The sequence below is a fragment of the Monodelphis domestica genome, chromosome 1 (assembly GCF_027887165.1).
Source record: "Monodelphis domestica isolate mMonDom1 chromosome 1, mMonDom1.pri, whole genome shotgun sequence".
NCBI lineage: Eukaryota > Metazoa > Chordata > Mammalia > Didelphimorphia > Didelphidae > Monodelphis > Monodelphis domestica.
In genome coordinates, this window is record NC_077227.1 from 588,025,590 (window position 1) to 588,049,976 (window position 24,387).

Genomic DNA, 24,387 nt, shown 5'->3' on the forward strand with positions numbered 1-24,387 from the left:
GGGAAGGAGAAAAAAAATAAATATTGTTAATTGAAAAAAGTTTTGCAATTTTTTTTTTTTAATTTAGAACTAGATGGGACCTTAGATGTCAGATAGTCCGATCCCTTCACTTTATAGGTGAGGAAACTGAGTCACCTCAAAATAAAATAAGTATTTTCCTTCAAAGTACAGTTCAAACTCTTAAACAAGGCCTTTCTGGATTTTCACCCTCCCCTCCTGCATCCTGTGTATCTTCTCCTAAACAATTACCTCGAATTATATGTTTATTTTGTATATAAAGATATGCAAATCTGAAAATAAAGAAGACTAAGAAAGTAGCAACAAGGGTCTTTAATGAGGCGGAGGAGCTACAGTTTGGGGTCACTGGAAAACACAGGAAAGAGTGTTAGAGTGCCCAGTCTAAGGAAGAAGGAAAGGGTTTAAATAAACTTCAGTTGGGAAAAGTGATAGAGGAAGCAGCAAAAGGAAAGAATAACTCTTGGTGAGATCAGAACTCTAGATGTGATTAAATGGCAACTGAGAGCAGAGATGGGATCAAAATTATTAAAGTCTGATCAACTCAAAGGCTCTGGAGTGGTAAAGTTTGCAGAGATATCACAAGTTTTGCTCCAACCATGAGGTCAGTGCCGTCAAGGTAGCCCTTTCTAAGAACTGCACTTACTACCGAATTGCGTATGTTTGTACACATCTGCCATCTTCTCATAGAATGTAAGCTCTTTGAGGATCCTCACCCCTGAAAGATGTTTACGTTATAATAGGGAGCGACTACACATAGAAGGGAGTGTATCCGAAAAGCAGCATCTTTTTAGATTTGTAATCCCATCTCTTAACTCAATATTTGGCACTTGGGAAGCATTTTACAAATGCTATTCATTCATTTTCATTTGTTAGCTATTAATTACTTGGGGCAATATTGTCACAAAGGACTTGGAATTTAAAGTCTGAGAAAACTACCCCCTACTTCCTGTGTGACCACAGGCAACTCTTTTTCCTTCCCTAGACCCCATTTCTTTTCCTGTAACACTAGAGCATAGGGGCTAAATAAGCCTTCTGAACCTTTACAAGGCTAATGTTCGTAGTTACTCTGAATACAGGGCTTACTGAGCCCTGGGAAGATGGAGAAAGGAGAGTGTGTGTGTGTGTGTGTGTGTGTGTGTGCGGCTGGTTCAGGGGGAGCTGCGCAATCGGGTGTGCGTGTGAAGGGGACACCTGGGGAGAAGAGTTCAGAGACATACGCACATCCACAGAATGGGACACATTAACTATGTCATCATGGACGTCAATTCAAGTCCCATAACAGCTTTCCTTTCTTCATCTCTAAATGGAGCTAAAAATATTGGTGCTCTAATCCTTCCTTGTAGGGTTGTTATGAGGAAAGTGCTTCGCAAATCTGAAAGCAACATATAAATGCGTTATTATTATTATAAATGCGAAGTCCTACGCCTGTGTTCCAAAAATAAGCTTTGCAGGATGGCTGGGCATGGTTCCTATGGAAACAAGGTCTTGGTGGACTGCATACGCAGTATGAAGGAACAGTGTAATATGGCCGCTCTCAAAGCTAAAGATGTCTAAGGTTTTATAGATAATACAGAACTATATAATCAGAATCTTTGTGGACAGAATATAAACCCCTTGAGGGAAAGGAGGGAGAGAATCAGCATTTATACTGAACCTATTCTGTACCAGGCAGTATGTGAAATGCTGTTTACAAATATCTCATTTGATTTTCATAACAACTATGCAAGTTGGATGCAATTATTATCCCTATTTTACAGTTGAGGTTAGGTACAATTATTATCCTCATTTTACAGTTGAGGAAACTGAGGCAACAGAGGTTAGCATTACATCCTAGCTACGTGACTTAAAACTCAACTCTTTATGACTGTCTGGGCATTACATCCTAGCTACATGACTTAAAACTCAAATCTTTATGACTTTATGACTGTCTGGGCTCAGCTTCCTCAACATAAAATAAAGACAATGTATTATTACATCACCTGTAGGATGCCTTTCAGCTTTAAATCCATGACCAAATCAATCAATTAAGCTCTGATATGCCATCATATTACAATAGAAGAAATCAGTAAACATTCATAAGGGCTTACTATGTACCAGGCACTGTGTTAAGTCTTGGAGATTCACAAAGGGGGAAAATACAGTCCTATCCTCAAAGAACACACAATCTAATGGCAGACATAACAAAGAAATGTGTATGACCAAGCTAGTTATATGAGTAATAGGAATCATTAACAGGAGGAAGGCACTAGAATTAAGAGGGACTGAGAAAGACTTCCTATAAAAGATGGGATTTTATTTGGGGCTTTAAGGGAAGTCAGTAGTAGGGAGAGATGAGGAGGGAGAACATTCTAGAAATGAGGGACAGCCAAAGAAAATGCCCAGAACTGAAAGATGGAGCATCTTGTTGGGGGAACAACCAGGAGACCAGGGTCAGTGGATTGAAGAGGGCACGTCAGGGAATAAGGTGTAAGAAGAGCGAAAAGGTAGGAGGGGACTAGGTTATGAAGGGCTTTGGATGCTAAACAGAGCATTTTGTATTTGATTCTGGAGGTGATAGGGAGCCATTGGAGTTATCGAGTAGAGAAGTGACCTGATCAGATCTGAGCTTAAGGAAAATAATTTTTGAGATTGAATGCAGGATAGATTGGAGTGGGAAAACATTTGAGGCAGACATTGCACTAGTCCAGGTGTGAGGGGATGAGTGCTTGCACCAGAATGGGAGCAGCCTCAGAGGAGAGAAGGGAAGCTATTCAAGAGATTTGTGAGAGTGAAATCCACAGGTCGTGGCAACAGATTAGATGTGAGGATGAGAGATAATGAGGAATCCAGGATGACTTGTGGAGAACCAGGAGCAAAAACCTAGAGAAAAAAGAGTGTAAAAAGGAGGAGAGAGTGATCAACAGTATCAAAGACTTCAGAGAGGTCAGGGAAAATGAAGATAGAGAAAAGACCTTTGGATGTGGCAACTAAGAACTCACTGATCACAGATGAAACTTTTCTTTCTTCCTCAAAATTTCCTAGAACAAAATCTCTCTTTTGCTTTCTACAACTCCTACTTGTATTCTACTTATCTAAATATATATAACTGGGGGGCAGTTAGGTGACTCAATGGATTAAGAGTCAGGCCTAGAGATGGGAGGTCCTGGTTTCAAATCTGGCCTCAGATATTTCCTAATTGTGTGACCCTGGGTAAGTCACTTGACCCCCATTGCCTAGCCCTTACCACTCTTCTGCCTTGGAATCAGTATACAGTATCAATTCTAAGACAGAAGATAAGGATTTAAATAACTGTTTTACCAACAACAACCACTCATATCCCTCCTTGAGGACTAGACAGTGCCATTGTGGTATCTCTAGTACCTTGCATTTAAAAATATAAGCTTACATTTGAATACTCTTTTAAGATTTTCAAGGTGTCTTAATATATTCTCTTAGACTTTGAGCTCCTTGGAGAGCAGACTGTCTTTTGCCTTTCTGTATCTCTAGAATTTTGCACAGTGCTAATTAATGCCTATTGACTTATTCCATTGAGTTATTTACTTGTTGCCATTGTTGTGCAGTGAATAGATCATTGGATCTGAATTCAGGAAGACAGGTTCAAATATGGTCTCAGAAAATTTTAACTACATGAGACCAGGTCACAACCTCTGCTCCATTAAGTTTCTTCATCTGTAAAACGAGACTGAAAATATCCTCTGCCCCCCAAGATTGGAGTTGAAGGTAAGATAACATTTGTAAAGTGCTGGATACATTTTATCTCAGAAAATTTTAGTTTTTTATAAATGGTAGTTACTACATCTCTGGAGCATTGTGTTAAAGTCTGGGAGTCCCACATCTTGGGAAGGACATTGACAAGATGAAGGAACTGGAGGAGGCCATCTGAGATGCACTGAAGGACCTGAGGATGTTTGGCATTGAGAAGAGAAGACTTGGGAGGTCCATGACATCTGCCTTCCATTATCCAAAGAGCTGTCCTGTGGAAGGGGGGATAAGTTTCTGCTTCTACATCAGGGGGCAGAACATAGATCAGAGTGCAGAAGTTCTAAGAGGAAGATCTTGGCTCCACCTAACCAAAAAAAGGAGTAAGGAAGGAAAGTGGTGGGTTCCCTCCTCATCGGAGGCTGTTAAGTGAAAGCTAGCTGACTTGTGCTTTCTGAAATTCTGTGATTCTACATTGCACTTTGTTGTTCAGTCCTCTCAGGAGTGTGACTCTTCCCTTCTCCAGGTCATTTGGCAAATGAGGAAACTGAGGCAAACAGGATTGTGACTTGCTCAGGATCACACAGCTAGGAAGAATCTGAGGCCATATTTTACTCAAGAAGATGAATTTTTCGGACTCCAGAACTTACACTGTCCACTGGGCCACCCGGTAGCAAAAAATGATACTTTGGGTTCCCTCAAAAATCCAGGTGCCTCGGGACAAAATGTATATATGTTGACAGAAGAGCCTGGGGGTGGTGGTGGCCAGCCACATTCTATCTCCCTCTATGTAGACATCATAATGTGACCTACTGGCGGTTCCTTAAACTAGACACTATCTATCTCTTCCCTCCAGGCATTTTCTCTGCTTATCCCTCTCCTTCCTCAGCTCTGACTACTGATCCCCACCCCCACCTCCTTTAAGCTCCAACTAAAATTCTATCTTTTCCTGAAAGCCTTCCTAGACTCATCTTTAATTCTAGAACCTTCCCTCTGCGAATTAGTTCCTGTTTTTCCTTTATATAGCTTACTTTGTGAATATTTGTCTGCATGTCATAGAATAGCTTACATTTGTAGACTTGTTTGAGATTTTTAAGGTGTTTATATACCCACACAATTTATGTGTAAATATATTTACATATATTTTATATTACATTTTATTACAATTTGCACAGAATATAGTTACATATAAATATAACATGTGAACATGTGTGCATGTATAATACAATGCATATATCACATGTATGTAGTTATCTGTAAGTATAAAAGGCACACGTCACATTTATAGCAAACATATGCTACATATATGTACATAGAGGTGGATATGGCATTTGCAGCACCCACGTATGCTATATACGTATGTATACACCCATGCTTCTCTATAGCATTTATGGCGCACTTATGCTGTAGATCCAGGCACACCTATAAGCGAGATGCACGTCTATCCACTCACATCCACCAGAAAATCAAGCATTTCTATATGCACACACACATACTCTATTAGACTGTATGGAAGTTACCACAGGGCACCTTCCCCTTTCGCTGCAGTCCCTATAGACTTTAATTGGCGTTTATTGATCGCTGATTGATTGCATTTCCGAGAGTGGGAGGGAGAGAGAGGCTGCCTGGGCTTCCTGGCCGGCCGCTCCGCCCCCTCTCCCTCCTGCTCCCAGGGGCAGCGGTGACTCATGGCGGAGGCGGCTACGACGACAGCAGCCCAGCGCAAGGAGGCGGGGGAGGCGGCGGCTGGTTCAGGGGGAGCTGAGTGGGGCGGGCTTCGCAGCAGAGGCGGCGGCGGCGGCCAAGGCGAGCGGACGTGCGTGGAGCGAGCTCCGCGAGCAGAAGCAGGAGCGGGAGCCAGAGCCAGAGCGGGCCCGGGACCCAGGGAAGGCGGCAGGGCGGCGGCGGCGGCGGCGGCTTGTCGGGAGCCCCGGGCAGCAGCGGCAGCGGCAGCGCTAGACGACGACAACATGGTCGGCTGGCCGTGGGACGCGCGCAAGGCGCTGGGGGTCGCGCTCCTGGTCGCCACGGTGCTCAGCGCCGCGCTGCTGGCCCGCGGGGAGCTCCCAGGCCCGGACACCCAGGAGCAGGAGCGTCAGCAGCAGCTGCAGGAGCAGCAGCCCCGGGGTGAGTGAGTGAGATAAGAGACACTGGCCGAGTGACTACTGCCCGGTCTACGGCCAGCACAGTCCCAGCCAGTACATGCCTGCGCTCGCGGGCGCGCGCACACACACACACACATACGGCTGCACACAGAACACAGCTCACACGCGTCTGTAGTCCCACACCAGCTACACACACGCACACACATTCATCCTCTCCCCCAGCACTGCACACAGAAAACACAGCTTACATACACAATGTACTCCGCGTCTCCCAGGCAACACACATCTGCAGTCTCACCCGCCCACGAGCAATAATATTCAGCTTCATCCCAGCCACTGAGATGCGCACACACGGCTCATACACAGTATTCCCCCCAACACACCTCACTCCTCCCCTGCAGCACACATGCTCAACACACACTCGCCCCTGCAGTCATACACCTGCATGATTGCCTGCGCACATAGAACGCCATATGCACACACCTACACCGGACCTACCTGACACACTCAAACATACATCTGCAGTCATATGTCAGCCTTCCGAATGCGTGCACACACACAGCATCCACAGCCTCACCTGGACATATGAGTACTGAACATCTTTAAAAAAAATTCCATTTTAAATTGTGAATTGCAAATTTTCTCCATCCCATCAGCCACCGATTGAGAGGGCTAGCAGTGAGATACCCATTACACACGGGAAGTCGTGCAAGGATGTTTCTTTATTAGCCACCGCTAACACATCAGAAGTCATAGGCCAGCCACAAGCGTGTGAGCACATAGATGTACAGCTTACAGCATTCAGACCCTCCCTGACAACACATCTGTAGCCATACACTAGCAGCTTGTACGCCTGCGCAGGCATGCAGCTTACACAGAACATGCAGACACACAGAAAACACATACACACACATTCTCTTCTTTTCTCTCTCTCTCTTCCCCTCCCTTTTCCCCTCCCTCCCTCATTCTTGTTCCCTTCCCTTCTCTCCCCCTCCTTCACCCTGTCTCCCTCCTTTTCTCCCTCTTTCTTATCCCTCTTCCCTCCCTCTTTCTTCCCTCCTTCCCTTTCTTTCTTTCTTCCTGCCTTCCCTTCTCTCCCATTCTCTTTCCCTCCTCATCTCTTTCCCTCCCTCCCTTCCTTTCTCCCCTCTCTCTTTCTTCCTCCCTCCCTTTCTTAATTTCTTCCTCCTCTTCTCTCCTTCCCTCCTCCTCCCCTTCCTCTTCCAATCTCCCTCCCTTTTTTCCTCCCTCCCTTTCTTTTCTTCTTTCTCCCTCCTCCTCCCTCTCTCCTTCCCTCCCTTTCTCTCTTTATTCCTCTCTCCCTTCATTTCTTCCCTCCTCTCTCTTCCCTCCCTCTCCTCCCTCTCCCTCTTTTTGGCTCCCTCCCTTTCTCCTTTCCCTTTCTCCTCTCTGTCCCTCCCTCCTCTTCCTTACTCCCTCCCTTTCTCTTCCCTTCCCTCTCTCTGCTCCCTGATCCCTGTTCCCTCCTCCCTCTCCCTCTTTCTTCCTCCCTTTCCTATTCCTTTCCTCCCTCCTCCCATTCCCCTCCCTCCTTTTCTCCCTCTCTTTTTTTCCTCCTCCTCCCTCTTCCTTTTTCTTGTTTCCCTCCCTTCCTGGCTTCTTCCCCATTTCCACCCACCCCTAGCATCCTCTGCCATCCTTTTAAATGTCTTGGATTTTGCTCTAGCTTTGCCCTCAGCTGGACCCCACCCCACCTGTTCCCACTTATCTCCCCTTCTCAGCCTTAGTGAAAAGCAGAGCAGAATTGCTTCCCTTCCCTGGAGAAAAAGCATTATTAGATTTGAAATCCTGATAGAAGACAAAGCCTCACCAAAACACCCCCCCCCCCCAGTAGATTAAAGAACAAATCAAAAAAATAAATCCCCGTCTCTCTCTTCCTTCTCCTTCTTTCCCCCCTCCCCTAGTTGACAGCCACATGCCTTATGGCTATAAAATTAGGAGAGGAATCTACCGAATAATATCTGTAAGGTGTTGTAGACCCTCCCTTCCCCCCATCCTCTCAGGGTATTTATTATTGCACAATTGGCAATAAGGCTAACCAACATTTTTATTGCCTTTATTCTGTCTTTTGATAGACAAATCAAAATTTTGTTTCTGAAATAGATACATTTACCCCCAGAGGCTGAAAAAGGGTAACTTCGTATCTTAAGAGGCAGAATTTGAACTGGCCAGGATTTCTGTACATTATCTCCCAGATACCTAATTGCCTTTATGTTGGGAGGAATTGGTTGGGAACATTGCCGCCTCCTCCTCCCCTGGGCATCCTGTGTTCCTGCTGAGAGCCCGACCATTCCTTGCCCACCATGCACATCCACCCACCATCAGGATGGAGTGACAGTGACGCAGTACAAAGGAGCGGGGAGAGGGGAAGCTTTCAGGCCAATACCCCAAAGCTCCCAAACGCAGCAGGCTCTCTGGGGGTTGCAGATTGTACGGGGATACTGATTACATAGATGCTTGGCAGAAGAATTTGGAGACATTCCCGAGGCATCTTGACTTCTGTATTTTAGAGGAGATGCACTTAAATGGGTGAATGGGGAGGGGAGTCGGGAGAAGGGACATCACTTTCATCCTGGGTTTCTGGTGGCTAACAGGAGTCCCATTATTATCATCTTCATTATAGCAAGTATTTATATAGTGCTTACCGTGTCCCAGGCATCGTGCTAAATACATAACAACTTATAACTCTAATCCTTACCCAGCCCTGGGAAGTAGGTGCTATTATTGTCCCCATTTTACACATGAGGAAACTGAGGCATCCACAAGTTAAGTGACTTGCCCAGGGTCATACAGCTAATAATAATAGCTAGCATTTATATAGTGCCTACAGTGTCCCAGGCATCGTGCTAAATACATAACAATTTGTAACTCATTTAATCCTTACCCAGCCCTGGGAAGTAGGAGCTATTATTATCTCCCATTTTACACATGAAGAAACTGAGGCAACCAAAGGTTAAGTGACTTGCCCAGAACTACACAGCTAATAAGAATATTAGCTAATGTTTACATACTGCTTACAATGTGCCAGACCCAGCTAAGCATTTAATAATTAGTATCTTATTTGATCCTTTTAATAATGAGAAGTAGATGCTATTATTATCCCCATTTTACACATGAGGAAACTAAGTCAACCAAAGATTAAGTGACTTGTCCAGGGTCACACAGCTAATAAGAATACTAGCTAAAGAATTCTTTTTATTGCCTTAACTTGGTCTTTCAAAAGTGAGCACTGGATATTTTTAACATGTAGGAGTGCCATGTCATCTGTATATTATAACTACATGTTTTAGTAATAAATGAAATTAGTGATATTTAGATAATTCATAGTGTATTTACAAAATGAAGGCTTTTTAAAAATCAAAATACAGTTCTTACTAAGATAAATATATAAAATCCAAGCAAATCTAAAAAAAAAGAATACTAGCTAACATTTATATGCTGCTTACAATGTACCAGAAACTGTGCTAAGAAACACTTTATAATTATGATCACATTTGATCCTCACAACCCTGGGAGGTAGGGACTATTATTATCCCCATTTTACAGTGATTACACTTCACCACTAGTTGCCTCAGTTTCCTTAGTACAAATCTGAGACTGGATTTGAACTCAGATCTTCCTGATTCTAGGCTCAGCATTCTATCCACTGCTATTATGGGGAAGAGGGATTTCCCTGGGATATAGGAAGCCCTTGGGGTGAAGATCCTACCAATGCAGGTTGATACCTTCTCTTCAACTGAGCAGTAGGTCAGTTGCTCAGAGCAGTGAGAATTTAAGTGGCTGTCTGAGGGGGGGGGGGGGTTTGAAACCAGCTTATCCTGGCTCAGCAGACCACATTGCCTTTCATGATGAAAAAGAGCTAAGCATGCTGTTGGTGACTTGCAATCTAGGTGGTATTCGTTCATTCACAGAATTCCGTATGAATGCTCAACGATCCTATGGAAGTGGTAGAGGGCCACCTCCATCCTTCCTGTCCAAGGATATGGGACAACAAAAGAGAATTTTGGGTGCTGTCACCTTCCATTTTTCTTGAGCCACAGCTCCCCACCCCTGGGACTTTCACTAAAACGTATCCCTGCCAACAATAGCTTTTAAGAAATATTTTTAAACATTTATTTTAAATTTTAAATCGAAATTAAAAAATTTTATTTTAATTTAATTTAAGTCTAAAATTAAAAAAAGAGCCAATTGCTTAAAAAAACGACAAAACCAAAAATAATCCTTACCTTCTATCTTTGAATCCACAGTGGTAAGGACTGGTTTAAGTGACTTGCCCAGGGACATACAGCTAGGAAGATTTGATCCAGGACAGACACCTCTTGTGTCTCTACCTAGCTTCCCCTTCTATAAATTTTTAAAAAGTTTTTATTTGTTAAATATTGTATATAATTTATTATGGTTATTTAATTTAAACAAATCTTTTTATGATTTGTTAATAATGAACAAAACATTCATTTAAGAAAAATTTTGAGTTCCAAATTCTCTTTCTCTCTAGTGCCTTCCCCATCCCTTGAGAAGGCAAACTATAGCATCCTATTATACATGAAATAAATATACATTTACCATTTTCTCCAAAGTGCTTGCACATGTTTTAATTCCTTGTTTACAATACCCATCCAGCTGGACAAATTATAGAGGACAAAGTGCCTTGGGCACTTTGGGTCCAGATCTTTGATTTCATAATCATATCATATTTCATAATCATATCAGCAGGTATTTATTAAGTCCTTCCACAGTGTTAGGTGTTGTGCTAAGCCCTGGAGCTGGGGAAAAGTAATGTCTGCCCCCTAGGGGCCCATGTTTTAATGGGAAATTTGTTTTCAGTCTCCTCTGACTCTTCATGACCCCATTTGGGGTTTTCTTGGAAGGATCCTGGGGTGGTTTGCTATTTTCTTCTCCAGCACATTTTACAGATGAAGAAACTGAGGCCAACAGGGTGAGGTGACTTGTCCAAGGTCACCTAGCTAGAAAGGGTCTGTGGTCAGAATTGAACTCATGAAAATGAATTTTCCCCACTCCAGGCACAGCCCATTCTGGGCATCATGGCACCACCTAGTCGCCAATGGGGGAGATAACACAACATAATAGTTCCACAGAGGATGCATAGAGTAGAGGAAGGCTCTAGCATCCAAGAGGACTGGTCTATCCATTTCAGCTACCTTGAGGTGGACAGGAGAGCCTCATAGGTACTGGTGGCATGGATGGCCAATGGAAAGACACCGAAGGAACAGCAAGGAAAAGTAGGGGTAGGACTTGTTAGTGAAAAGCTTTTTTTGTTAAACCTTGACCTTCTGCCTTAGTATCAGTTCTAAGACAGAATTACTACAAGGGTGAGGTTATAATGACTGGCCCAGGGTCACACAGCTAGGAAGCGTCTGAGGCCACATTTGAACCCAGCACCTCTTGACTCCCAGACCTGGCCTTCTATCCACCATGCTACCTAGCTGCCCCATGGTAGTGAAGGCCAAAGGACTTATATTTGGTCTTGGAGGTTATAGGGAGCTACTTGTGATGATTGAATAGTGTAGACCTAGGTTTTAGGGAAATTGCTTTGAATTGTAATGGTCCTGGATTCAAGAAGACTGGGGTCCAAATCTTAGGTGTGTGACTAAGCAAGTCACTTTATTTTGTCTGCCTCAGTTTTCTCAACAGTAAAATGGGGATAATAATAGTACCTTCCTAGGTTTGTTGTGAGAAGTGCTTTGTATGCTACTTAGCACCTTGCCTGGCACTTAGTAGGTGCTTAATAAATGCTTGTGTATTTCTTCCTTTCTCTTCTCTAATTTAGTCTTTTATCTTCCATCTTAGAATCAATACTGTGTATTGGTTCCAAGGCTAAATGGGGGTTAAGTGACTTGCCCAGGGTTGCACAGCTAGGGGAGTTTCTGAGGCCAGATTTGAACCTAAGACTTCCCATCTCTTGGTCTGGTTCTGCATTCACTGAAAGATCCAGCTGCCCCCTCAAATTTAGTCTTGGAAAATTGCCTACAGGCACTAAAAGGGTGAGTGGCTTGCTTGCCCTTGGTGGGTAAGATGTTTGGAACCCAGATCTTTCTGTTTCCTAAGCCAGTGTTCTAAACCATTCTGTGTCTCACCTGGTAGAGAATAGTTAATAATTGTTCAATTGAGGCTCAAAGGGATCACTTGGTAATAACATTTCCATCAAGGTTTGCTTCATGATTTTCCTGGATAATTCTTTAGTTCTCCATTTTGAGAAAGACCACTGAAGATCACCATTTTAATTTATTTATTACTTTTTATTTTATAATTAATATATTAGCAATATATTAATTATGAATATTACTATAGTAATATAATGGAACAACATATTAATATTAATAATATATAATAATAATATTATTGCTATAATTTTATTTGAATGGGGGAAGTCATTGGCAGTAGGCAGAAAGAGAAATATAATTTGAACATAAAATCTTTACTTTCACTATTTATCCTTCAGTGGGGGTACTAATGAATGGGAAAATAACCCACTGAGTAGGTGGGACCTGGATAATACACAAGTTATGTTGATTGGCCCCTAGGTAATTGATTGTTTATTATATTTCTCTTGTTTATTGTGGAGAGAGATTCATCATAGATGAATCAATGAGTGAAAATCATTTAGTAAGCTCTTATAAAGTGTTATCTCCTATTTATGTGTTCTCTCCCCCCATTCAAAAAAAATTTAAGCCCTTTATCTTCCATCTTAGAATCAATGCCATGTATTATTTCCAAGGCAGAAGATCAATAAGGGCTAGGCCATGGGGGTTCAGGGACTTTCCCCGGGTCACATATCTGGGAAGTGTCTGAGACCAGATTTGAACCCAGGTGTATTATAAAGAGGTCCCTCCCCCGTCGAGGTGATCAGTTTCACACACTCTTCAGCCTGGCACTTTTTCTTTAGTGCCAGCCTCTGTCACACGGGACCTCCCATCTCTAGAACTGGCTCTCCATCCACAGAGCCACCTACCCGTGATAATATTCTTGGGGTATAGTTTCACTGGTGGCTTTATAGGGACAAAGCACACCATTAGTTTTTTAACTTTACTTGTGGAATGCCAAATAAGTCAGTTTTGTTTTAGAAGTCTTAGATACGAACCGTGATGAAGGCTGGGTCTTTTCATCAACCACAGCCTCCACTGATGCCAGGCAGGACGTTTAGGGGAAAGGATAGGTGGTCTTTCTGTCTATAATGTGTATGTATATTCATGCACACCAATGCTTATGTGTATTTTGATGCATTGGCTGGAACACTCGATAAGAAAAGGTGGAAGTTAAGGAGGGGCAGTTACATGACTTACCTTACGGGGTTGTTGTGATGAAGGTGCTATATAACTGAACAATTAGAAGTATTATCAGGGCAGCCAGATGGCACAGTGGATAGAGAGCCAGACCTGGAGACAGGAGGTCCTGGTTCAAATCAGGCCATAGACACTTCCTAGTGGTGTGATGCTGGGAAAGTCACTTAACCTCTTTTGTCCAGCTCTTTCCCTTCTGTCTTAGAGTTGTTAACCAAGACAAAAAAGTGTTTAAGAAAAAGAAAAAAGGTATTATCATCCCCATCTTACAGATGCATAAACTGAGGCTTAGGGAATTTAAGTGAGTTGTCTAAGCTCATACCACTATTAGTAACAGCTGATATTCATCTAGTACAATATCTCTTCTTTTGGCACATGATAATATCTCATTGGAGCCTCAGCACAATCCAATGAGGTAGTTGCTATTATTATTACTTTTACAGATGGGATTTAGAGATTAGGTTTGCTTAAGATCATATGGCTAGTTAGTGCTTAAAGTTGGATTCAGATCTGGGACGTTTTTTTCTTTTTTTGGGATGTGGTAAATGCAGGAATTTATTTTGATTTTATTCATACACATATACATATATTTATATATAATACATTTACTTGATATTTGTGGCAAAATCTTTTTTCTTGCTTTCTTAAGGGCATGGGAAAAGTAGAAGAGAATTCTGAATTGAAAATAAAATAAAATTGAATTTCTTAAAAAAAGTAGCCCTTCCCACCTACACATATGAAATATAAGCTGTTTTAAATATATTTCAATAATTAAAAATATTTCAAAAAGAACATGTCTTGTGCTCTATTCCTCATGCTGCTTCTCTTATAATGGTCAGAGTGAGGATTTGAACCCAGATCTCCTCACTTAAAGACCACTGGGATTTTCTCTCTGTTGTGCTGCCTCTATCATCCTTGGCCTATCTAAACACTAATCATCATATTATTTGATTAAAAAAAATCATCCTCTCTTTGATTTAAGGAATAAGAAGCAGGGAAAGACTCTAGCCCAGATAAATTCCTACCAAGGGAATTTAGGTACATACTTGAGGCATGGTAGAATCTTAGAATTTTGAGGAGAGAAGCCTTTGTAATTCATGGGATCATCATTCTCTTACACATAATTCAATTCAACTCCCTCATTTTATATCTGAAGAGAATGAGAGCCACATAGGTTAAGTGATGGCATGTAGCTAGTGGCAGAGCCATGGGGTCCTTTAATTCCCTATCCAAAGCCCTTCCCATGGTCCATGTTTGGTAAAGTGTAAGCTGTTTGTGGGGGGAGTGTGGAGGATGGGGATCAGGGATGTGCTTTTAGCTTTTTGTCTCTCTAGCACCATGTCTTGTACATAGTAGATGCCTTAATAAATTTTTGCTGAATGAATAAATGCACTATACTGTCTTTCTGTTTATAAGTATTTTTTTTAAATGCCAGAAAGATTCATGCGTATAGATGCAGAGAATACAAGGTTGCTCTAAATTTCTGTACCATAAGCTCAGATATGGGGAAGAGGATTTTATCTTGAGTAAATGAACAATGCTTTTTTTAAACAATGCTTTGTAAACAGTAGGTACTTAAATGTTTATTGAATGAATGAACAAATGAATAGAGGTCTACTGCTTCAGCAAATATAAGTCAATACCATAGGGGAGAGGAAAGCAAGGAGTAGAATTTCCTTTAGGACTGAGTATCTTCTTTGAGAATTCATGAATTTCTGACCCTGGTCACAGCTATGTTCTGGTAACTCTGTAGTTGTAGGGAATTCAGGGAAACACAAATCACCTCTAGGTACTCCTTGAAAGAAAGTTGGGACTCTAATAAATGTGTTAAGTTTGTATGTTTTCTAAACTTCTAGGTTCCACCCCAACAATTCACTGGAGTTTGAGGGGGTTAGGAGTGTAATCCATTTCAGGATGACATCACTCAGATTTTGCAAAGCTCTGGTCTAGAATGTGGTACCTCTTGTCTTTAACCAAGGACTTGTCTTTCACCAAAACAAGGATGGATGAAGAGCTTAACTCTTTTCTTGAGCATATTGTTAAATGTTAGGTTTGAGCATTTTGAAAAAGAAATGGGTGATCACCAAGAGCCAACATGGCTTCATCAAGACCAAGATATTAGAATTAATTCATTTCCTTTAGTGATGCAGTAACTTGGGCATTGGTCTAACTGGATTTCAGCAGAGCTATTAGCAGAAGTCTCCTATGCTGTCCTTTGTGGCTGAGATAAAGAAACGGGGACTAAACCCAAACTAGAGCTTATAATTTTAAATTGGTTAAATGATCAGACTTAGAGAATAGTCATTAATGGATTGATGATGCCAATTTGGGGAAAGTCCTCTAGTGGAGTGCCTCAGAGATGTATTTTTGGTCCTATGTTGCTGAACATTTTTTCAGTGACTTAGTTGAAGACATAGAAGGCATCCTTATCAAATTTGTGGATGATACAAAGCCAGGACTAATGCACTCGATCACAGAATCCAGGACCTAAAAAGATTTCTGTGGGTTCCAATGATAGGCTGAATTTAGTAAGAAATTTTAAATATTCAAATCTGGCCTCAACCTACTTCTTAGCTGTGTGACTTTGGGCAAGTCACGTTGCCTAGCTTATAATGTTTTTCTGCCCTGGAACTAATATACAAACTTCTTCCAAGATGGAAGGTAAGGGCTTAAAAATTAAAAAAAAAATTATTTTAATGAGGAAAAAGATAGAGCCTTGAGTTTGTGTTCCAAAAATCAGTGTAACAAATAAGGTAGTGGAGTTTGTGACCAGATGGCAGTTTGTATGAAAATGTAACAGTTTAGATTAATGAACTGCAAATTTAGTGTAAGAAGAGGACCAAAAAAGCTAATGAGATCTCCAGCTGCATTAAGAAGTGCATAGCATCCAGAACAGGAAGGTGATTTTCCCTTTACACTATGGCTTGGACAGATCACATCTAGAGTATTATATTTAGTTCGGGTCATCAGAGTTTTTCCAACAATATTGATATCTTCTGTTTTTATATAACCTTCAACTCTCCTTCCTGTGCTGGACATCCCATTTCAAGGAGGATGTTTACAAGCAAGAACGAGTCTAGAAGAGGTTCACCAGAGTGCTGTGGAGAGTAGATACTATTTCATATGAGGAACAATAGAAGGAACTGGAGATTTGTCCTGAAGAAGATAAATCAGGACAGCTGGGTGGCTCAGTAGATAGGAAAGCCAAGTCTGGAGACAGGAGGTCCTGGGTTCAAATTTGACCTCAGACACTTCCTACCTATGTGACCCTAACAAAATCCCTTATAGTTTTTCTGCCTTGAAACTGACATTTAGTATCAATTCTAAGACAGAAGGTAAAGATGAAAAACAATTGTTACTAGGGCAGAAAATAAATTTAGAAAAAATCTGAGCAAGGAGGAGACCCAAGATAGTTATGTTCACATGTTTGAACAGGTGTCATGGGAGACAGAGAGAGCCCCATAGGACAAGATTAGGAGCAGTGAATGAATGAAACTGGCAAAAGACAGATTTAGAATTGTAAAAGGGAATCAATTTGTGGTAAGTTTTCCTAACCTTTAGAATTATGGAAAAATAAAATGGTCTGCCTTCCGAGGGAGCTGGTTATCCCTCTCTAGAGGTCTTAAATCAGAAGCTGGATGATGTTGGAATGAAGGGAGTTCTTGAAAGTCTGGGAACATAACTTCATTGTTCAATCTAGGAGTGCATTTAGCCTTTTTCTTTCTGCAGCCTATAAACTAATCAAAAGATGATGGATGGTAATTTCAAAGATAGCTCTTTAGTGATTCTCATTTGTCTGTTTGTGAAGTTCATAGGAGATTTCCCAGGCCTCTGAACATTTTAATAAGTATCAAAGGAAAAAGGAAAATTATAAGGATTAAAATAATAATTAATTATGTAATATAATATAGAATAGAATTATTAAATAGAAGAATGAAACTTATAAGGATTAATAGGAAAATTATCAGAGGAAAAATTATACAATTATTGATTTAATCATTACATGAACCACTTTCTTTGGTTTCTAGTTAGCTCCACTTTTATTAGACCCTTAAACCAAGTTGACCAAAAAGCTCTAAATAGCCTTGAAGGTGGCATACTCTAAATATGTATTAATCTTGAAAATAATAAAAGCAGTGTGGTTGGACCATACTTGGAGCAGCTAGGTAGCAAAGTGAAATGAACTTTGGGATCTGGATTCAGGATGACCTAAGATCAAGTCCTGCCTTAGTAGATACTTATTGCCTTTGTGACCTCGGGCAAGTCATTGAATTTCTGTCTGCCTCAGTTTACTCACTTGTAAAATGAATTTAATATTAGCACCTTCATCTCAGTTATTGTTATGAGGTAAAAATTATTGTTATGAGGTCAAAATGTGTAAGGCACTTTGAAAACATCTAAATGATAGATAAATGGTAGCTATTATTATTCATTAAAGAAAAATTTGGAGAGGATTTCCTGGAATACCACAGAAAAATAGAAAAGAGGTTGTGTAGTAGATACACCTAGTGGGGAATGGTGTACCTCCTAAGATACCTCAATACAAATTGAGCAAAGAAGTAACTAAAGGGGAAAGGAAGTAATTCTGTTACATGGAGAAAAACTTACAGGGACCATCTGTTCTCAGTCTATATCAAAGACCTAAGAGGAAATGAATTTAAATTACAGAATCTGGGATTTAGGAGAGATACAAAGAAGAATTTCCTGATGATAGCTGTTAATAATTGAAGGAGTCCTTGGAGTCTTCTCTTGAAGGCTTTTACTCTCAAAACTGTGATTCAATAGATTTTTCTCTTGTATAAATTTGGTACTATTTCTGGCCTGGAAGCAATAGTTGTAACATCTTTGTTAATGAAATAGATGTTAAGATGGGGCTTTGTTGTATCTTGAAATGAGCTCTCTAGTCTTGGAGGTAAAGAACCTAGGTTTGAGCCCTATATTTTTTACTTTCTCAACTGTATGACCTTTAACTGTAACAAATTTGTTTAATTTCACTTGCGTTCACCTTTTTGTAAAATGAGGATAGTTATAAACTTTCTTCATAGCATTGCTGTGAGAAAAAAGTGAAGTAATGTGTTGCTGAAAAGCAGTATGAAATGTAAGCTATTTTTATGAGTATTTTACCTCTTATGAAATTATTGGTTTAAGCATTAGATAAACCACTTTTTAAAAAACCCTTACCCTCCATCTTAGAATCAATACTGTGTATTGGTTCTAAAGCAGAACGATAAGGGCTAGGCAATGAGTATTAAGTGACTTGCCCAGGGTCACACAGCTAGGAAGTGTCTGAGGGCAGATTTGAACTCGGGACCTCCCATCTCTAGACCTGGCTCTCTATCCACTAAGTCACTTAGCTGCTCTCTAGATGAACCACTTTCTTTGTTTTCTAGTTAGCTCTATTTTATTTGGCCATTATGCTTAGTGTACCAAAAGAAAATTTACAGTTTGGAATGTCATTGCTTTGTTTGGATATAAAATAAGCCCCTGAATATTCTATTGGAAACTCAAATGCATCATGTCAAAGGGCCTCATCATCTTCCCCACCAAACTGTTGTTCTTCCTCTGACATTTACAATTTCTATGGAAGATGGCAGCCTCCTCCTAGTTGCCCAGGCAACATCCTCAGAGTCACTCTGGATTCTTCCTTCACTCTTATCACGTATGTTGATTTAGTCAGCACATTTATCCCCTTTTCTCCAAGCTTCACCATAGTCCAAGACTATATCACTTCTTGCCTGGACCTCCTATAATACCTTCCAATTAATTTCCCTGATTCTAGTCCCTTCCCTCTCTAAACTATCTCCCATATATTTGCCAAAATAATCTCGAGGCTCATCTCTGAGCATGTCATTCCCTTGCTCAAAGGGCTTTAGTAGGTCCAGATTGATTCTAGGATAAAAAAAAAATGCCATTTAAGACTCATTACGAATCTGATTCCAAACTCCCTTTCCAGGATTGTGTTATCTATTACTTAGCTTCATGCTGCCTACATTCCAGCCATATTGGACTATAAGCTATTGATGTACTATTTTCCAGCTGTCTGTTTTCACATAGATTTTCTTACATGCCTTAAATGTACTTCTTCATTTCTGCCTCTTAGTACCTTTTCTCTCTTCATGGTTAAATTTGGGTTTTACCTCTTTCATGAAACCTTCCTTGACACTCTATTTCTATTCCTCCTTCTATCATACCATTATGTGTACTTGCTCTCTCTCTTTCTCTTTCTCTCTCTCTCTCCTTCCCCTTCTCCCTCCCTTCTTCCTCTCCTTTCCCTTTCTCTCACTCCCTCTCTTTCCCTCTCTATCTTATGCTTAATTATCTATGTATTTTATACCCCTCCACTAGAATGTAAGCTCCTTGAGGGCAGGGATGACTGTTTTTTTTCTTTTTTTGTATTCATGATACATAGAACAGTACTTAGCTTATAGTAGCAATTTAATAGGTATTAAATTGTTAAGTATAAAATGTGACATGAGATCTAAAGTCGTGTGGTGGGGGAGGAAGAGTCTTAGATTGAATTTGAAAACCACTGGTTTCAAACAAGCACCTTTCCTGGAAGAATAACTCTAATTTGCATTGTTTTATTTCCTTTTCCATCTTAATTGGTACTAGATTTCAACAAAAGAAAGCTTCCAGAGTTGAAGATGGATCAGGCATTATTAATTATCCACAATGAATTTCTCCATGGCGATTTGAATGTCTACTGGCTTTCCGACCATTGTTATCAAGTAAGCATTTTCTTAATTTATATTTTATTTTAGGCAAATTCTTTCTAATTCCCAATGCTTCTAACATCAGTATAATTATTTTTCCAGTTTTTAAAAAGAGAGGCACCATGATGAAATGGAAGAGTGTTAGATTTAAAGTCAAGAAGACTTGTGTTCAAATGTTGCCTTGTAATAGGAAGGGAGGGTACCTGCCAATATCAGATCACAAACTATACCACAAAGCAATTAGCAAAACAATTAGCTGTTGACTAAGAAAGAAATAGAGAACTGATCAGTGGAATAGATTAAATACACAGTATAGATAAACAAATGAGTATATTAGTTTTGTGTTTGATGAAGATCTTAACTATTGGGGAAGAATTTTCTTTGTGAGAGAACTTATTGGGAAAACTGGAAAATTGTCTCATGGAAACTAGTTAAAGACCAGTGATGGTGAACTTATGGCATGGGTGCCAAAGATGGCACACAGAGTACTCTCTGTAAGTACTCAGCCACCCTCCCCCCCCTTCCCAGTTCATTACTAGAAAGGCAGAAGGACTTGGGTGGAGCTGCCCTCCTTCCCTTCTCTACTATACCTGAGGATTTTTTTTTCACATCACCTACCTCTCCATCCAGCAGCCCAATGAGAGTGCTTTCTCCCTCCCCTGTGTGGGGGTGGGGCATACCCAGCATGTGGGGGGAGGGGCAGCACTTGGGCAGGGTGGTGGTGGTATGGCGCTCAGTCTGGGATATGGGTAGGACCTAGACTCTCTCTAAAAGGTTTGCCATCACTGATATAGATCAACATCTTGTACTATGTACACACAATAAGCTCCATATGAGTATATGATATAGAAATAAAGGAAATTAGAGGAGCAATTTATGACTAAAGAAGAGATACAATAGACAGTTTTGATTATATAAAATTAAAAAGTTTCTGCACAAATAAAACTGATGCACTTGACATTAGAAGAGAAGCAGGAAATTGGTAAAAAAAAATTACAGAGTAAGTTTCTCTGATAATACTTCATACTTGAGATATATATGGAATCAATTAAAATTTATGAAAATAAGTCATTCTCCAAATGATAAATGGACAAAGGATATGAATAAATGTTTTTCAGAGGAAGAAATCCAAGTTGTCATGAGAAAATGCTCTGAATCACTAAAAATCAGAGAAATTAAAAAAAAAAACCTGAGGATTTTTCTCACACTCATCAGACTGGCAAAATTGACAAGAAAGAAAATGACAAATGCTGGAGGGGATGTGGGGAGCTGTGAACTGGTCCAGCCAGCTTTCTAGAAAACAGTTTGGAACCATGGCCAAAAAGTTATTAAACAGTGAACCAACAATACTGCTACTAAGTTTATACCCCAAAGAAATAAAAATAAAGTCAAAGAGACCTATACATATAAAAATATTTAGAGTAGTTTTTTTTTTGTGGTGGCAAAGAATCAGAAATGGATCAGGTGCCTATAAATTGGGAATGGCTGAATAAGTTATGATGTATAAATTTGTAGAAGACTTGTTCTGAAAGAAATGTTGAAGGGCAAGATATCAGAAAAACCTGGAAAGACTTGGATAAAATGATGCAAACTGAAATGAACAGAACCAGCAGAACAATTTATATAACAACAACAATTTTGTAAAGACAGTTTTTTTAAATGTTAAATTTTATTTTTAGTTCCAAATTCCCTTCTTCCCTTCCCCACCCAGTTAGAAGGCAAGAAATATAATACCATCATATATGAGAAGTCATGCAAAGATATATTTCCACATTAGCCGTGTTCTGAAACAAACAAACAAAAAAGCAAGAAAAAATTATGCTTTAGTTTTCACTTTGAAGCTATTAGTTCTTTTATCTGGAAGTGGATGATATTTAACATCATGAGTCCTTTGGAATTGTGGTGGGTCATTGTGTTGTTCACAGTAGCTAATTTGAAGACTTAACACAATGACTCACCATAATTCCAAAGGACCTATGATGAAACATGTTACCTTTTACAGTTGACTGGTGCTTTCTTTGTTCCTCACACACAACACTTCTATCTCCAGATACCGTACCTTTTCTGGGGAACTGACTGTCCCTCATGCCTGGGAAATCAACTCTCTCCTTATGCAGAATCCAGAGTCCCTCTCTTCCTTTTTTTTTTTAAATTTTTATTAAAAAAAAACAAAAAACCCTTTTTTAAAACCAATTTTAAACTAATACCGTGTATTGGTTCCAAGGCAGAAGAATGGTAAGGGCTAGGCAATGGGGGTTAAGTGACTTGCCCAGGATCACACAGCTAGGAACTGTCAGAGGTTAGATTTGAACCCAGGACCTCCTGTCTCTGGGCCTGGCTCTCAATTCACTGAGCCACCCAGCCGTCCCCCCCCTTCCTTTAAGATGTAGCATCATCTTCCTCAGGAAGCCTTTTCTTATCCCCACAACTGCTAGTGCCCTCTTTCCCAAACTACCTTATTTTGAACTAATTTGTATTGTGTTGTGCAGATTTTTATGTATTGTGCAGATTTTTATATGCACCAATTGTCTCTTTCATGAGGAAATAAGCTCCCTGTGAATGAGGATTATTTAATTCTTTGTATTTTGTATTCCTGATGTCTAGCTCAGTGCCAGGCACAGCAGATTCTTAATAAATATTTGATTGATTAATTTACATGTATATTTTATATGTGTATGTGTATTTTTTGTGAATATCTTATCTATACTTTTATGTTTAAATTGTGTGTAAACTTCTTGAGAGCTTCATTTCATTTTGTTCTTTGTATCTTTAGCTCCTGGCCCTTAATAAATGATTGTTGATTGATTGATAGATCAATATGTCTAAGTCAGTGGTTATAATACTTAATGACACAAGGGCAAGCATAGCCCTCTGGGATACCTCCTTCCAAGTTGATACTGAACTCTTCATTAATGATTATTTCTTGCATGTGGCCATTCTACCACTTCTAAATCCTCCTAATTGTATTATTCTCTCATCCGTAGCTCTATCTTTTCCATAAAACTAGCATAAAATACTTCATTAAAAGCTTTGTTAGAATCTAGTTGCATTACCAGCCTAGAGACATTGTCAGAAAAAGAAATAAAGTTAATCCGGCATGATCTGTCCCCCTTTCCTCCTCAAAACCCTTTTCTGTTCTAGAACAATTCTAGGACAGAAGGGCAAAGGTTAGCAAACAGGGTTAAGTGCCTGGTCTGGTGTCACACATCTAGGAAGGAAGTGTCTGAGGCTAAATTTGAATCCAGGTCGTCTTGACTCCAGGCCTGGTGTGCTATTGCTGTGCCACCTACCTGCCTCAGGACCTGATCTTGCTAAAGCCATATTGACTTTATTTATGATTGATTACTATTTCCTTTTCTAGTATTCAGGAGTTTAATAAAGTGCTCTAGAAGTTTGCGGGGAATTAAAGGACAAGCTCACTAGCCTACAGTTTACAGACTCAATCCTTTTTATCTTTGACAAACTGAGTTATTTGTCCATCTCCAATCTTGCAATACTTCTCAAGTTCTCCCCACTCGTTCAGAGATCACTTATAATGGCTCAGCCATCACATCTGCCAGTTCTTTCCATTTCCTGGGATGTAGTTTATCTGGGCCAGTTATTCAACTTGAACTTTTCAAGGGCAGCAAGATTCTCTCTTATTGCTTCCTTCCTTACCTCAGACATTATTCCCTAGTAACTAATTTTTTTTGGTACAGTCCTTTCTAGTCCAAAGGTCATTCTCTTGGTCAGAAGAAAAAATAGACAAATAGAAATGGAGTTTTCTCTATCATAAGTTATTCTTATAATAATAATTTCTTATAATTTCTCTGTTTTCTTTATCATAAGTTATTCTTGTAATATCTACCTTCAAATAGTGAACCTACCCTGTTTTGATTCTTCTCTTTTTCTTAGGATAGCCAAAACAACCACAAAAACAATAGCCCAAACATCCAGCTCTCTCCCCTTCTCTTTTATTATTCTATTATCCTGATTCTTCTTCAACATCCTTAGAAAAGTTTTAGTATTTCTGATACTGTTCTTATAGGTCCATCCCATATGGGGTTCATTCTTCATTCCTGGCCCTTCTCTATTCCTTACATGTGTTTTATTTGAGGGAGTTTGGGGGAGGTGGTAGTAGTAAAAGTGGGAAGATGTCTGGACCTGTGATTTCATTAGTGGAAAGGAATGTCCAGTGAAGAAACTCATTGAACCAATGCAGATGGGCAGCTCCTGCAATTTACAGTCTTAGCGACTTGCTGGGGGTACTGAGAGGTGGCAATTTGTTCAGGGTCACACAGTCAGAGCTGGATCCTGGATCTTTCTGACTCAGAGTTCAGCTAGCTCAGTAGCTACATTCTACTACTCTACTTCTCACCACATATTTCTTTAAAATATAATTAGGTTGGGGACTTGCTTTGGGTAACCCATTGGCTTCTTCAGAAAACCCCTCATTCTCATTAGAATTGTTTTTCTTTTGTGTCTTCATAATTTCCTTTTTGAGAACTTTGCCCCTCCTGTAAAGTTTTAGACTATGGGATTCCAACTCTTTTT

General features: G+C 40.1%; 1 protein-coding gene across 1 annotated transcript in view; it reads left to right on the forward strand.

Moving 5' to 3' along the window:
- Positions 1-5,405: 5,405 nt before the first annotated feature.
- The window catches only part of HGSNAT (heparan-alpha-glucosaminide N-acetyltransferase), a 47,954-nt gene continuing 28,972 nt past the window's right edge, over positions 5,406-24,387 (forward strand). Inside the window, exons 1-2 of the mRNA XM_056813634.1 lie at positions 5,406-5,844; positions 19,754-19,869. Of these exons, the coding sequence (XP_056669612.1) occupies positions 5,406-5,844; positions 19,754-19,869 (555 nt within the window). The remainder of the gene's footprint in view (positions 5,845-19,753; positions 19,870-24,387) is intronic.